The sequence below is a fragment of the Sabethes cyaneus genome, chromosome 3 (assembly GCF_943734655.1).
Source record: "Sabethes cyaneus chromosome 3, idSabCyanKW18_F2, whole genome shotgun sequence".
Taxonomy (NCBI): Eukaryota; Metazoa; Arthropoda; class Insecta; order Diptera; family Culicidae; genus Sabethes; species Sabethes cyaneus.
The window spans coordinates 102441532-102457791 of record NC_071355.1 but is presented as its reverse complement, the minus strand read 5'-3'; the positions used below and the strand labels follow the sequence as shown (position 1 = coordinate 102457791).

General features: G+C 41.1%; 4 protein-coding genes across 5 annotated transcripts in view; 3 read left to right on the top strand and 1 right to left on the bottom strand.

Moving 5' to 3' along the window:
* Positions 1-2136, bottom strand: part of LOC128739958 (histone-lysine N-methyltransferase, H3 lysine-79 specific) — a 64095-nt gene extending 61959 nt beyond the window's left edge. For both annotated transcript variants that reach the window (XR_008412191.1, XM_053835462.1), the window contains exon 1: positions 1344-2136. The gene's annotated coding sequence lies outside the window, so the exon portion shown is untranslated. The remainder of the gene's footprint in view (positions 1-1343) is intronic.
* Positions 1-16260, top strand: part of LOC128739960 (tetratricopeptide repeat protein 37) — a 186822-nt gene that overhangs the window by 149206 nt on the left and 21356 nt on the right. The gene's annotated exons all lie outside the window — the stretch shown is intronic.
* Positions 7630-10543, top strand: LOC128739948 (uncharacterized). The gene is made up of 2 exons (XM_053835448.1): positions 7630-9468; positions 9647-10543. The coding sequence occupies exons 1-2, from the start codon at positions 7630-7632 to the stop codon at positions 10541-10543; spliced, it is 2736 nt and encodes a 911-aa protein (XP_053691423.1).
* Positions 11924-12577, top strand: LOC128739946 (uncharacterized). Its single transcript, XM_053835447.1, has 2 exons — positions 11924-12083; positions 12135-12577. The coding sequence occupies exons 1-2, from the start codon at positions 11924-11926 to the stop codon at positions 12575-12577; spliced, it is 603 nt and encodes a 200-aa protein (XP_053691422.1).

Below are 16260 nucleotides of genomic sequence, written 5' to 3'. Positions count from 1 at the left end.
TCTTGCACCAGTCATTTTGGTATAAATGGCCAAAACAAAAATTATATTTGTTACTACGGCCATTGCAAATCATATTTAAAGTTTTTGTCACCCCTCTCCCCTTGGAAATTAGCTCGGCGGGCAAAAACATAATTTGTAGGATGAGTCAAATTTCTTTTTATAAAATCAATTGCCTGTGGGCTTTTCAGTCTGAAAAACTCGAAAAATAAGTCTCCGAGTTGAATTGACGCTTCTAACACGAAATAGAAATGGAAATTCGAACAATGGAATTTCCGAAAATCGTCCAAAAACATTTTCCTTCGTTTTTGTCTTTTTTCGTATATTTTTGCATAGAAAATAATAACGTTATATCATAAGCAAGAATAGATTCGGTTTATACGTTTAAACCTTAAATAAAAATTCTTAAAATCCATGTTTTTTTTGCTCGATTAAAAAATTCACTTTGCTCCCCCCTTCAGTGGCCGAACAAAGGAAGGACAAAAACTTTATACAATGTTTGTAATAATATATATAAAGTAACATTAAGTTCATAAAATGTATTCGCTACCTATAGCTACAAAAGTCATAACATCGTTTCTAAAAGCAAATGTTATATGTTGTAGAAATTTCAAATTGAAATTGCACGACCAGTCAAAATGACTGGTCTGGTATATCTAGTGTTCAATAACGGTCAGTTTCCGCATACAAGCTTTAAATGACGAAAAATGATGCCCTTAGCGTGTTCATGAAAAAAAGTTTGCAGTTATAGAATGTTTTGAACAATTTTATTTTTATTGCAGTATGACTACGTCTTACCGTACGTTGCCAAAAACTTATTTGCAGCGGACGGAAGGCTCTTGGCGGACTTTTTAAACATAAAATGGTTGCAATCGTAGATTAAAAATGTAACTGTAACATCGTTTCTCTCCAAAGGGAGGAGAAATCTATCTGAATTTAATCAAAATGTGTCCGAACCTACAAGACTTCTTCCTAATGCCGTCATTTTTTCCGCTCCATTCACAATATGTTATTGACGCGGCATTAAATGAAAAGAATCGCAGTTCTGCAATTAAAATACGGGTTCTTTTTCAACAAGACGTACAAGCAACCGCAGATAGAATGAATGAGTGTTTATTTTTCTTATTTTCCTATATTATGCTTGCCTGTACAAAATTATCATTCATTCGGTTTGCTCATAGGTACATTTTGCAAATAAGTCCTTTTGAAAACTAGCCGAGAAATTATTTATGTTTAATATTGAACTTAAACGATAATATGTTAGACATAATCAAACGACAATAAACAATTATTTTTTCTCTGCTCGTGGTTTGTACCGGCTATTATAGTTTGGAACAAGCACTTACTGAAATTCAATCGGCTGGTTATTTCGGGCGAGCTCTTCCAAGCGGTGAAGATTCAATTAATACATTCATTGCTACCACTCACGTCCGCCAGTTATTCTTGAAGCAGCTGCCTTCGCTCTCCGATTGGCACTATACAATCTTGTAGATATGAGCTCACTTCCGCTAATCCAAAACACAGCCGCTTTTCTTCGGTTCTTCAGTTATTTTTATTTTCGTTATCCACAGAACAACTTCTCGACTTGTATGTGTATATGTATAGCTTTATGATCAGAAACGAACAATCTTCCTGCACTCGCGTTTTTCTTATTTTTTCGAGTTTGCCTTGCGCTCACTCACACAGATTTATTGTAAGCACTCGCGGAGAAACGCGCTCCGCCACCAAAAGAAATGGCTGCTCCCAGGAATCATCACTGATCAGAGAAACAAAAATGACCGCATTTATATTTTCCATTTGAATTTGTCAAAAGCTCCAGCTTGATGAAGCTTCTACGATTTTAGTTATTTTCCATGCTGTTCAGTTACACAACATTGTTACCTGAGCAAAATCCCACTCATCCGCGATTTTTCTAAGATTTTGCTTGTCACAACGTCGACGAATCTTCACACATTGATGATTGAAGGTTCTCATTGAAAAGTGGAAATTTTTCAAACACACTTTCTCTTATTTGGCACTAGTTTTCGGCCTGTATTTCACACAACACAGCAAGATTCATATTTAAACAGCACAGTGAACACACTTTTTTCCCTGCAGATAAACTTTTACGGTCCAAAAATTGTAATAAACAAAACAGATCTTCGAACCACGCACCGCAGTGAAAAAAATGGGGATAGCACTCAACGACTTGCCTCACGACTGTGCTAGTGCCAGCTCTTCTGTATATACGTGCTGCCTGTGCAGTGCACTATTCTGGGAATACCGAACGAAGACCGTCACGAAGACACGAAGTGACTGATTGTATAGTTGTGTGTGTTTAGAATTCCAGCTTTTCAGGAAAAGCGCTAGGTGACGCTGTGAAAATTGACAGTGACCATAAGTAATCACAAAGCCGTTACATGTTTTAATGAATGAATTCTCGCGTCACTTTTCATTTCGTCCAATGTATTTAACAAATCTCGCGTCACTTTTCATTTCTCGCGTCACTTTTGATTTCGTCCAATGTAACAATTCCACCATATTGAGAAAAACGAGATCGAAGTTCTTCGAATTGAACTTTAAATTGTTTCAAAATGAAATAATTTTCAGTCATTCACTCAACGTGGTTGATGAATAATAACATTCAATATTTAACGGAGATTTTAAAAATCTAATTAAAACTAAGCAATTTTGGTTTATTATGGAAAAAGTTACATTGGACTGTTCACCATCTCATGCTGTACTTTGGACGGTTTTATTTTTCCAGGCTATTGCACATAAATTAAGCGAGATCACCGTAAAATACGTGCGTTGCCGTGCTACGCTATTTTCGAGGTTATTTTTCGATATTAGACCGCTTGTTTCACTTAAAATGCATAAATAATGCGAAAAAAAACTTTCACTTGCTAAACGTCCAATGTACAGATTGGGTTTGTTTTGATTTTTTTTGCACTTTGGACATCAGATGAGAACGACCGAAGTAACAGTCAGTCATTCGTAATTCGAATGTGCACATTGGACATTTTGATAATGCTAATTTTTTCACCTCAAAATAATTCTATTTGGGCAGGTGTTTTTGTATAACATAGAGTTTAAAAAGAGCAATAATTTGTTGTGATAAACACAACACAACGGATTTGTTTACATTTGTTACATTGGACGAAATGAAAAGTGACGCGAGATTTCGTCCAATGTAACAATTCCACCATATTGAGAAAAACGAGATCGAAGTTCGTCGAATTGAACTTTATATTGTTTCAAAATGAAATAATTTTCAGTCATTCATTCAACGTACATTTAATGTAAACAAATTCGGTTTATCACAACAAATTATTGCTCTTTTTAAACTCTATGTTATACAAAAACACCTGCTCAAATAAAATTATTTTGAGGTTAAAAAATTAGTATCATCAAAATGTCCAATGTGCACATTCGAATTACGGATGACTGACTGTTACTTCGGTCGTTCTCATCTGATGTCCAAAGTGCAAAAAAAAAAAATCAAGACAAACCCAATCTGTACATTGGACGTTTAGCAAGTGAAAGTTTTTTTCGCATTATTTATGCATTTTAAGTGAAACAAGCGGCTTAATATTGAAAAATAGCCTCGAAAAAAGCGTAGCACGCAACGTACGCATTTTACGGTGATCTCACTTGATTTATGTGCAATAGCCTGGAAAAATGAAAACGTTCAAAGTACAGCATGAGTTGGTAAACAGTCCAATGTAACTTTTTTCGTATAATAAACCAAAACTGCTAAGTTTTAATTAGATTTTTAAAATTCCCGTTAAATATTGAATGTTATTATTCATCAACCACGTTGAATGAGTGACTGAAAATTATTTCATTTTGAAACAATATAAAGTTCAATTCGACGAACTTCTATCTCGTTTTTCTCAATATGGTGGAATTGTTACATTGAACGAAATGAAAAGTGACTCAAGAATTAAGCTGGAATCACACTGACCGTCAGCGAACATCATCGGAAACGTATCGTAACGGACCGTCAGTGATGGTCGCGTGCATTTTCAACACCCAATTCCACCTTTCGCGTGCTTAATGGCGGATAGTGGGCGCAACTTTTGGAAAATATTTCAATGCTTTTGGCAACTTTGCTAACGTACGCTTGACAGTTTTGCAAGGGGAAAATGTCAACATGATGTGAGCAGAGTTGCCAAAAGCATGTTATTTTTTCTGTTAGTTGTACCCACAAGCCATAAAGCACTATCCACCTATTCGCGTGCGTAATGACGGCTAGTGGGAACAACTTTCGGAAAACGTTAGCATGCTTTTGGCAGCTTTATTTACGTTAAGTTAATATTTCCAGCCTTAATTGTCGTTGTAGAACTTTCAAGCATACGTGAGCGGAGTCCCAAAAAGCAAATAAACATTGTCGAAAACTGTACCCATTAGCCGCCATTAAGCGCGCGAAAAGGTGGATAAATGTATATCTTTATAGGGCTTTAACTAGCCGCCATTAGGCACGCGAAAAGGTCGACCGGCAGTACAGAGACTATAGATTACAGAGTCGCCGAGACACTCAAAAACCGCTAAATTTTGAACGAAAGCGGAGAGTTACATTTAATGATGGTACTCTCCGTTTTGTTTCAAAATAAAGCGGATTTTGAGTGTCTCGGCGCCTCTGTAATTTATTGACCTTGCCAGCGTTGAAAGAGATTTCGTAGGCTGCTCGCACTTACAGGAAATCTCGTGCCGAGCTGTCAACGCGTGAGTGTTGACAAAAGCAAAAATACTTCCCTTTCTTTTTTTCTCACGCAAAACCCTGAGCAATATCAGCAACGCTGGCAAGGCCAATAGTCTCTGTAATTGGCACGCAACCATGTTTTGGGTGCCATCGCGATAGCGTGAGCAGAAAAGAGATAGCAATTCGTCGATACGTTTTACTCGACTTCCTTGACAGTGTTTTGGGCCCGCTGTCAAATTTTGAGCCCGGGACATTCAGTCCCCGATAAAAAATCCCCCCTACTTTTCCTCCGATTTAGTAGGTTCGCGTCGGGTGAATCGCCCGATTTTGGACCCGACGAATCGGCCGATTGTTGCAACGACGCTTATGGGAGTTTAACAGGGCGATCTACCGATTCGTCGGTATGTTTAATCGATCGACTAAAACCGACTAAATTGGCTGTTTAGTCGGGTGATGAAATAGAGGTGTCTGATGGAACCAAACGAAATAGGTTGATTAATCGGGAGATAAAATTTGTCAATATACCGACGAAATAGGTGGATTAATTGGTGTATGTAGTTAACTTGCCTACCAAAGCCGATCAAATCGGTGGAGGAATCAGATGACGAAATACGTAAATCATACGAAATAGGTGGATTAATCGATGGAGAAAATTTTGTAACCTACGGAACCATACGAAATAGGTTGATTATTCGGGACATAAAATTTATCAATACAGACAAAATAGGTGGATCAATTTGAGCATTATATTGAAGTCTATAGAACCAAACCTAATTCTAATAAAAATGCTCCTAATAATGCCCTGAAAGTGGCCCTCTTCAACAACTCCTCCTGCCTCAGGAACAGCCCACCGTGCGAGATCGCTCGACCAGTTTAAAAGCGACTTTCGACTTCTGAGAATTGGCGACCAGCGGCCCAAGACCGAGTTGAACGAAGAAGACTGCTTGAAATAGCACGAGCGACGTCGGCGTGATGACAACCTGTAACAATCAGAAGGTAATTAATTGGAATCGAAAAAAGCTGTTCATTGAAGAAATTTCTCTCTTCTTCGGAACATACACGAACACTTATATTGACTCCTATAGTTTAATTTCACTAACCTGCTTATCCTTCATGAAGCCAATCGATCAATTTCCTCCGCAGAACCAATCCGTTCCCATCGTGACAAAGGAGATGAAATTGTCGCAGAACCTTTTCGATTCCATGCCTCATTGACGGCGACGCAGATCCGGACGGAGTTCCTTTAAGGAAGATATAAACCGAGTCAAGAGCAGCTTGTTACTGGACCTAACCTCCATCTCCGTTGTGTGGCTCCACAATTCGATACGAAAAAATAGTCGCACGATAATTTTCAGTGCGAAATTCCAACTAAAATAGCGATAATAAGTTACAAATTCAATGCAGCTGTCTTTTTATGTAAAGGATACTTACCTAGCTATTCAAATAAAGAACAAGTAAATTAGAAGTAAACTGGCCTTGTTCAAAAATCAATCAGACTTAGCTGTCAAAAGATCATTCTGTACAGAGTAAACCGATCATCATCTGATTTAATCGTTACCCGACGGTAACAGATTAAATATACCAATGCGTCGGGTGACGGAGACAACCACCTAACGCGATCCGACGAAGTCGGTTGATTAATAGGTTGATTTCTTCGGCATCCTATTTCGTCGGTAGATGCGTAAAACAGCATCTGTCAAAATTTTCTATTGGGTCACGCTTCATCGTTGTTACGACATAGCATATATAGCAACACTGCCAACATAGCGGTTGACGTTTATGTTTGGCAGAATAGAAAAAGAGTTGCAGGTAAATAAATAGAAAAAAAATCACCATTGTAGAAAGTGCTCCATATTGTAGTTCAACAGCTTAATCCCAATTAATCTAAGAAAAATTCTCTGTAAAGTGCAAAATATTAGCAGGATTGCGAAATAGCTTCTGCCAAGTGCTAGAGAAATTATAAAAAAGTGATTAGAGTGAAATGAGATGGTGAATGAGTGTAAACCTAAGAATGTTAACAATATATTTAACTTACCTGCAGATACAGCGATCACTGAAATTTACCTGGAATACTTACCTGTTAAAACAATACTAACCGTAGTTCCCAAAAATCCTCATTTGCAACCGCAGAAATCAGAAGTAGGGTAGCTCACCCCAAGTTGTCCCTAGTCACAAATAAATTACCGAACCGTAAACTGAGATCAGCGTAGGATAGGGAGAAGGTCTAAACGGTTATCAGTGAAACCACTTCTTGTAAGTAATCAGTAATTATTCTCGAAATTTATTCTAACGAAAATATATATTATTTAGTTTGAGCATTACCGAAAACTAATCGGTTGCTACAAAAACTGGTTCATATCCGAACATTCTCAAAAAGAAGTGACTAAAACCGGTCATAAGAGATGTCGGACGAAACCCGTGATGCGCCTTCTGCTCCTAGAGCTGCAACGGAGAGGGAGTTCCTTGATTTGACAACAACCCCGTGCGGGATTTGCGGCCCGTCAACGCGTGACGAGCAAATGATTGGTTGTGACGGTTGTGCGGAATGGTTCCATTCCCGTTGTGTTGGAGTCGCGGAAGATTCGGTTCCGGAAAAGTGGTACTGCCAAAATAAAGCTTGTCAGCAGGAGTACCAGAAGCAGCAAAAAGATGCCCAAAGGCAGACTCGTGGAAAAAAGACCGCCGAAGAGTCTGACAAACCCAGTGCCACCGTACGCAAGGGCACCTCCGACATCGAACAGAGGATGAAGGAGCTGGAGGAGAAGCGAAAGCGACAGGAAGAAGAGTTGGAGGCGGAAATGCAGCTGAAGAAGATGGAAAGAAAAATGCAACGCGACATTGAGAGAAAAAGGTTGAAGATGGAGATCAGACTGCGGGAAGAAGAATAAGAAGAAAAGAGATCTCTGAGCGAAGAGATACTACAGAAGAAGAAGTTACAGATCGAGCGAATGAAAGCAAGTCAGCGATCGTTCGAGCAGCAAGTGGCCGATCTCGATAGAGAATTGAAAGAGCTTTCTGTAATCAAAAACCCGAAGGCGGCCGCGAAACAGCCACAAAGGGTCGTTTCGATCGGAAGCAAAAACGAAGCGCTGAAGCAGGATCAGGCGAACGCCAACAAGTTGGCTAGCGAAAGGGACGCAGAAGAGGAGCTCGATCACGATGAGTTCGATGAGGATTCGGAGTGCAGCCAGCACACCAATCCGTTTAATGGCGGCGATTCGCCGCAAAATTGTACGAAAGTAGGTGATGTCAGCCAAAATAGGCTGGGTCAAGAACAAGTTGGCCCTACACGAACACAGCTAGTGGCGAGAAAAGGTTTAACGACCAAGCTTCCGAAGTTTTCGGGCCAACCTAGGCAGTGGCCATTATTTTATGCAACTTACAAAGCATCGAACGATGCCTGTGGCTACATGAACCAAGAAAATTTGGTTAGGCTGCAGGAGTGTTTGGAAGGTAGAGCATTGGAACTGGTGGCTGGTCAGCTGCTTCTCCCCGAGTCAGTTCCAAGAGTTATCGAAAAGCTACGGCGGAATTATGGGCGTCCGGAGCAACTGCTTCAAGAGTTCTTGGACCAAGTCAACGAGCTAGAACCACCAAAACCAGACAACTTAAAAAGTTTTATACCGTTTGGGAACATGGTGGAGCAGCTCTGTGAGCATTTGGAAGCTGCAGGGCTTCGGCAACACCTTGTAAATCCGTTGCTTATTAAGAGTCTTGGCACAAAAATACCGGACCGCGAAAAGCGAGAGTGGGTACACTACCAAAGAAGAAATGCTGGTGGAGAACCTACACTACGAACTCTAACCGATTTTCTAATGGAGATAGTCGATGATGCCTGCGATGCGGATGTCGACGTGCAGGATATGCGGAGTTACCAATGCAAAGGTGCTCCACAGTCCAGAATGAAGAAATCGAAAGGTAAAGGTGTGCTGCTCAGCCACAGTGAAGCCAGCAGTTCGGGTGGTATTTCGACGGCACAAAGGGAGTTGAAGCCTTGCAAAATATGCCAGAGTACAGGACACCGCCTGCGACACTGCGATCGCTTTGGGAGAATGCCGTATAGTGAACGATTGAGGATAGTTACCCGCGAGAAACTTTGCAATGTGTGCCTGAACGAGCATGGCGGTCAGTGTAAATTCCGAATACGCTGCAACATTGGCGATTGTAGAGAGCGTCACAATCCGCTAATGCACCCCGTTGGAAGCGCGGTAGGGATGAGCGCGCATATTCGCAGTGATTCGACCGTAATATTCCGGATAGTTCCTGTAAAGCTGTACTGTGGCGAAAAGACGGTAACGGTGCTTGCCTTCCTGGATGAAGGTGCCTCGGTCACGCTGGTAGAGAAGAAACTAGCAGATCGGTTAGGTGTGGTTGGCGTTCAAGAGAGACTGACGATAAAGTGGACAGCCGATGTCAAACGCGAGGAAAAGGATTCGCGGCGGATGAATTTGTGGGCATCAGGTGTCGGTGAGAGCGCAAACAAGCTGCTGTTACATGGTGTCCGGACTGTTAGTAAGCTCGTGCTGCCTCGTCAGAAGTTGAACTCTAAGGAACTTGCCGGACAATATGACCATATGCGAGGATTGCCGATCGAGTCTTATGATGGTCAACCAGAACTGCTCATCGGGTTAAACAATATTCACTCCTTCGCGTCGTTGAAAGCGCTGTTCGATGCAAACTCGGGTGGACGGTGTATGGGTCTAGACATTCTGCGACTGGTGCAGCTGGTGATTATCTCGGCTTCCACCAAGGAATTTCCAACGAAGACTTACACGAATTGCTCAAAAGTCACTACGCACTGGAAGAGTCGGTGATAGTAGTCCCCCAAGAAACAGCTGAGGAGAGACGAGCACGAGAAATACTCGAGCAAACTACAACACGGGTTGGCGACCGTTTTGAAACTGGATTGCTATGGAAGACAGATGATCATTGGTTCCCTGACAGTTTTCCCATGGCCCTGCGAAGGATGAAGCAACTGGAGAAGCGATTGGAAAAAATCCCGAGCTGCATGAAAACGTGTGCAGGCAAATCGACGAGTACCAGTTGAAAGGCTACGCGCATGTTGCTACTGCGGAGGAGTTGAACGGAACAGAAGCAGGAAAGTCCTGGTACCTTCCACTTAACGTCGTGCAGAACCCGAAAAAGCCCGGGAAAGTGCGCCTTGTGTGGGACGCGGCAGCTACTGTGCAGGGAGTGTCTTTAAATTCACAGCTGTTAAAAGGTCCGGATATGCTGGTTCCTTTAGTGAAGGTTATGGTCGGATTTCGCGAACGACGAATCGCTTTCGGTGGTGACCTGAAAGAAATGTTTCACCAGCTTAAAATTCGTACAGAAGATAGGCAAGCACAGCGGTTTGTGTTCAGGAAGCACGCGAACATGAAACCAAGCGTTTACGTCATGGACGTAGCGACATTTGGGTCGACAAGCTCCCCTTGTTCGGCCCAATTCGTGAAAAACAAGAACGTGGAAAATTTCGCCGCTCAGCATCCAAGAGCAGCTACGGCGATTATAAACCGCCATTATGTCGACGATTATTTCGACAGTGTCGATCATGCATCTGAAGCAGTGCAGTTGGCCAAGGAGGTGCGCTTCGTTCATTCGAAGGCGGGCTTCGAAATCCGCAACTGGGTATCGAATTCGTTGGACGTATTGAAGGGTTTGGGCGAAGAGAAACCGTTGTCGCCGGTACATTTTAACCAAGATAAACACACTTCCGTGGAGCGCGTCTTAGGAGTGATTTGGGATCCGATGTTGGACGAATTTGCTGTCTCGACGAAGCACCGTGTGGAAGTTTTACCGTACCTGTTTGAAGAGAAAAGACCAACAAAAAGACTCGTCGCTAGCTGTGTGATGGGATTTTGACGTAGGACTACGTCTTACGGCAAGTTTTGAGATAGGGTGTCATTCCAAAAAATCGAAAAATGCGAGCGTCACGAAAAATGAAAGGTTTTGAGCGCCAATAGCTTAGCGGTTTTCCGATCGATTTTCAATATTCTTACACCAATCGATTGGAAAATCTTCTAAGAATTGGTCCAAATGAAGAAAAGTATGGATTCTTGATGTTGAACTATTGAAAAATTGAAAATGATGAACCTATGTTTTACCAGAATTCTCGCTTCGTGATTGGTTGGAAGATTCTTTAGGATGATCTAAACCTATACCAATTTGATATCTGTGCTTGGGAAGTAAGCCAAAACAAGTGACGAAGTTCCCTCATTTCAACAAGATTTCTTAACACCGCGATTAAACCTAAACCATTTTGATGTCCTTGCTTGGGAAGTACGCCAGAAACAGTGACAAAACCCCCTCGTGCCAACAGGTTTCTTACGAATGCGATTAAACCTAGTCCAATTTGATGTCTGTGTTAGGGAAGTGTGCCAGAAAAAACGACACAAGTTCGTTGCCACTACAGATCGCACATTATTTACTGCGAGACGATTAAATCTATTTGATATCTGTGTTGGAAAAACGTGCTACAGCTGTAGTGTTCGGTTATAACATGACTCTGTATGAATACGCATGCTTGCCGTTTCATTAGAAGTGTAGTGAAAAGATGTGCTGTTGATAAAATAGGATTGAATTGGTAAAATCCCTTCAACGTGGGTAACCATGGGTAATAAAAACAATCTTCAATTTCTGTAAGATTGCAGGAAAGCAATAGTTTGTGTTCTTGATTTTGTTAAATTGTTTTCACATGCACGTTGAAATAACTCTGAAATCTTTTGAGGATTGAACGTATGCAATATTACTACTTTGATAAATGTTACATACAACGCATGTAGCATGTATATGGTGCATACAGCATGTATACATGAAGAAACGAATGATTACAAGCATGGATATATGCTACTATCACTACCAAGAGGCTTACGTAGTCCTGCGTCACCTATATATGCGGTCGTGTCTTGTGCACAACCCCTCTGATTTTTTGACCCACTCGGGCTGCTCTCCCCGTTCACAATCCATGGAAAGATAATCATCCAGCATTTATGGCGCTCTCAATGTGACTGGGATCAAGAAATCGATGTCAGGTGCTGGAATTTGTGGAAACTGGTTTGGACTGGTTTGTTACCGGAAGTCGAGGCTATTCGGATTCCACGTTGCTATCTCGGCGGCAAAGTATTGACCGCTGAAGTGGATTCATTGGAAGTCCACATATTCACTGATGCAAGCGAGCACGCTTACGGCTGCGTGGCATACTTGCGCGCCGTCGTCAAGGGAACAGTGCAATGCAGCTTGATAATGTCCAGGGCAAAAGTTGCACCGTTGAAACGCCAGTCAATTCCTCGCCTGGAGCTGATGGCCGCGTTATTGGGGGCCCGCATGTGCCTAAACGTTTTAAGTCTGCACTCTTACAAGATCCTGCGCACCGTGTTTTGGACTGATTCTCGCACCGTATGCAGTTGGCTATACTCTGACCAACACAAATTTAAGCAATTTGTTGCTTTTTGAGTCGGAGAAATATGGGAGTTAACGAAAACGAAGGACTGGCGTTGGATACCGACAAAACTCAACATAGCAGATGTGCTGACAAAATGGGGTGATGGTCCGCCGTTGCAAAGTGACGGAGAATGGTTCAAAGGCCCAGAGTTTTTGTACCGACCACAAAGCGAGTGGCCGACAGATGAAATTGTATTCGACGAAACGGACGAAGAAGCTAGAGGTGTGGTGCTCTTCCACGAAGTGATAGACGCTACGGTTATATCCCGATGGACAAACTTGCTTCGGGTGACGGCATATGTAGTGCGGTTTGTTGCCAATTGCCGACGAAAAGTGAAGGGTGAACCGATGGTGACCACGCCGGCTACAGTTAAACAGAAGAGGTTAACCAATCGAATGATAAACTATGTCACGGTCAAGCATGGAAAAAATCACATCAAACAGCATTCATTTTGAAATCATCGACGAACCTACTCATCGTAAGGTAGCATTGGGCGATACTGTATCTGTATCGAAAAAATCGATACTTTTGGGCCGATACATCGATATTTTGGATCGATACTGAGTGTCCCGATACCGGTCAGTATCGATGCTAAAACGCCGATATTTGTATCGATACCTTTATAGTAAAAGCTAGAGAAACTAAAATACTTATCCTAATTAATAACCTTACTTATACTAATGCGATGTCCGTTAGGATTTCACCTGCATAACAAACTCGGTCCATGGCTGTTCGCCTCCAATTTCTCGAATGTCCCACACTTTCCAGGACTTGCTCCATTAAATGAAGTCCATTTGGTCTAACCGTCGAGCACGCTGCGTACCTTTGCACCTTGTACCAACCGAATTCGAGGCAAACATCATTTTTACGGAATTGTTTTCCGGCATTCTCACAACATGTCCCGCCCATTGTACCCTTCCAGCCTCAGCAACTTTCTGAATACTGGGTTCGCCGAAAAGCTGCGCCAGCTTGTGATTCATGTTTTTCCTCCATAGACCGTACTCACATACACCACCAAAGATGATCCTAAGCACACAACGTCCAAAAGTGGCCATGGCCGCTGCAGTGCGTTCAAGTCTCCGTCGAGCATTGGCCACGTTTCGTGCCCTTAGACTATCGGTCTTATTTGCGCTTTGTACATGGTACATTTGGTACAAGGATGAAGCTTGCCAGATTTTATGGTCTTGTAGAATCCGTAGTAAGTACGACTTCCGACAAGAATGGTGAGGTGCATTTCTCTGCTGCAGTTGTTATCCGACGTCATCAACGACCCGAAGTATACAAACTCGTTCACCACCTCGAACTTATAGAAATTAAAATAAGAGGTGTACCTAATTAAAAGTACGGCGGCTAATTTTTTTCGATAAATAAACTAACTCTGCAAAAATAGATACATTCCTAGTTCCAGTCTTAAATCAAATTTTAAGTAAAACCTTATTTTCAATTTGAAATCCAATTTCAAGTCGGATTTCTTGGGCGATGTAAAAAATCAAATTCAATTTCAAATCCTATTTCAAGTTCAATTCGAAGTTCCATTTTAAGTCCGATTTAACTCCAATTTCTGGCAAAGTTGTAAGCATAATTTCTAGTCAAATTTTACATCCAATTCAAGGTTAGTTACAAGTAAAATTTTAAGTTCTCTATTGTATCCTATTTCAAGTTCAATTTCATGTCTCATTATAAGTTCTATTTCATGTGTAATTTCAAGTCCAATTTATATATTGTAGTCTGAATTGGTCCAAACTTAAGTTTAACGTTCAATTTTAAGTGTAATTTGAAATCCAAATTCAAGTTCCACTTTTAGTTTAATTTTAAGTTCAATTTAAAGTCTTAATTCCAGTTCAAATTTAAGTTGAAATTGATGCAAACTGAAGTCCAATATCATTTGATCATCAATATCCCGCATTTTGCACCTTACTGAACACCGCAGTCTAAAAGTGCGACTGGCACAAAAACTGCGACAATGCGAATGTTGTGAGTGAGAAAGAGTAACAACTGCAATGTTGCTGTTTTGTTTTGTCATATACATTGGCATTAGAGAAAATAATCTGGATTAATCCAGGTACAGCTGCAAAGCACAATATCAATTTGAAGTTCTATTTTAAGCATAATGCCATGCTTAATTCTAAGTTAAATTTCAGTTCCCATTTCAAGTTCAATATCAAATTTAATTTCAAGTTCAATTTTAAGTAAAATTTCAAGTGCAATTCCTGCTCCGATTTTAAAATTAATTTCAAATGCGATCAATTAGACAACTCGCAAGTTGCTGAGAACTACTCGCACTTGCTGAGTGAAGCTTTGCTTTCCTCAATGGAGCTAGCTGTCTTGGCACTCGAAGATGGATGTCGTTGGATACGCTAGGCCGTCAACCGCGTTGTTAAGTGAAGAAACCCTGAGTGCATGGAGTGACTTTTGACGGAGATGAACTGGAAGGGGTTGATGAATTCATAAATTAGGGATCTCTGGCAACCGCCATTAATAATACGAATAAGCAGATTCAACGACGCATTCTAGCTATATCTGGTCTACTTTTCCCTTCGTAAGTGATTTCGATCAAGGAGCATAAACCGTACGCAAAATATAAGTGCATTTGTCGTATTTGAACGCAAGGTGTTGGTAACTGGGAGCAGAGAGCGGTCCAGACGTATAAACCACGAGCTGCAGGCACTACTTTGAAAGATTCCCATCGTACACCTGCCGGCTGGCATGTTGTACGAATGCACCATCGACACCAGGTTGAAACTGACTTGCGAGTTCTTGATATAGCAAACAAATTTCAGCAATGTTTAACTTTCATCTGTCTCAGCAAGTGTTACGTTCTACATTTATTTTAATGTTTCGATGTTTACTGTTTCGATGTTTTCGGTGCAATTTCCATGATAGTTAAGATTAGCTAACTTCGCCATAGCGTTCATACTAGAAAGCATTTGGCTCCACAGCGCGCACGAGCACGAGGCACCTCGGTTAAATTAGATATACCCTCAGCCATTAAAAAAATAATTTACAATTCTCCTCCACCTCAATACAATCCGCAAGTCGCACGAATCATTTCTAAAAGGGGCAGTTTGGTCATCGCTGATCTGAAGTCTCCAAAACACTTGTAGAGAAAAGTGTTTAATTTGGTTATCTGTATGGTTGTAGAGGTACATTCTCACGGTCATCATATTTGTCCAGTTTTGTATGGCTTGTACCTTCTGTAGCGTAAACAGAAGTGGAAGGGGGTTAAATTAGTTGGTTTGTCGAATATAAATCTTAATCCGCATGTTTGGGCAGAAAATGTTCTGATTTTTTAGTTCGACCGATATGGTTACCTCGTTTAATATTCATAAGTTCCATTTCTAGCATTTTTGTCTGTAAGGTTGCTGAGTGGTCGATTTCTGGCCGGCCCGGCCGGTTTTTCACTTGCAAAGCCGGTGACCGGTCAATTTGGCAAAAAATCGGTTTACCGACTTAAGAAAACGGATTTGTATTTTTTGTTCGATTTTTAAAATTTATTTTTTATTTCCATCATTCCGCTAGTTTTTCTAATAAATGTATTAGCAATCCTGAGCAATTCGTTGCAGTTTCCGGTCAAAAGAGTTTAAAACCGCAGGCCTGACCAGTGCGACATCAGCTATTATTTCGTTCCTAACGAGATTTCGTATGAGTAGGAAAGAGAATCAACAGCAGCAAAAGCACACGCATATAATTTTCTAAAAATTAAGCTTATTTAGCTTAATAAAGTTAAACAAAACTATGGTTTTCTTTGGGGTTGCGTGTACCCTGCCAGTGTATCGATACCAATATCGATACCACTGGTATCGATGCTTGCCGCCCGATATTTCAGTCGGATCGATACTTTTAGAAAATTTGTATCGATATTCGAATATCGATACTTCTCGCAGTATCGCCCAATGCTATCGTAAGGTTTCAATCGCACTGACCATCTCTGTACAAAATTACGCACTCATACAAACGAAGCAGAACAAGCAAAGCAAAGGAAAATATGCGACAGCGTTCGTTGGTGGTTTTGTTCACGCGATGGATCTTTCGTGTGGTGTGTTCATTATACTACGAACGCTTGGGAAAAGATTCGCTTTTGAATGTATTCACTGAGTCGCAAAGAATCGTTCAAAAAAAATTCGTTCGAATGTTTCTT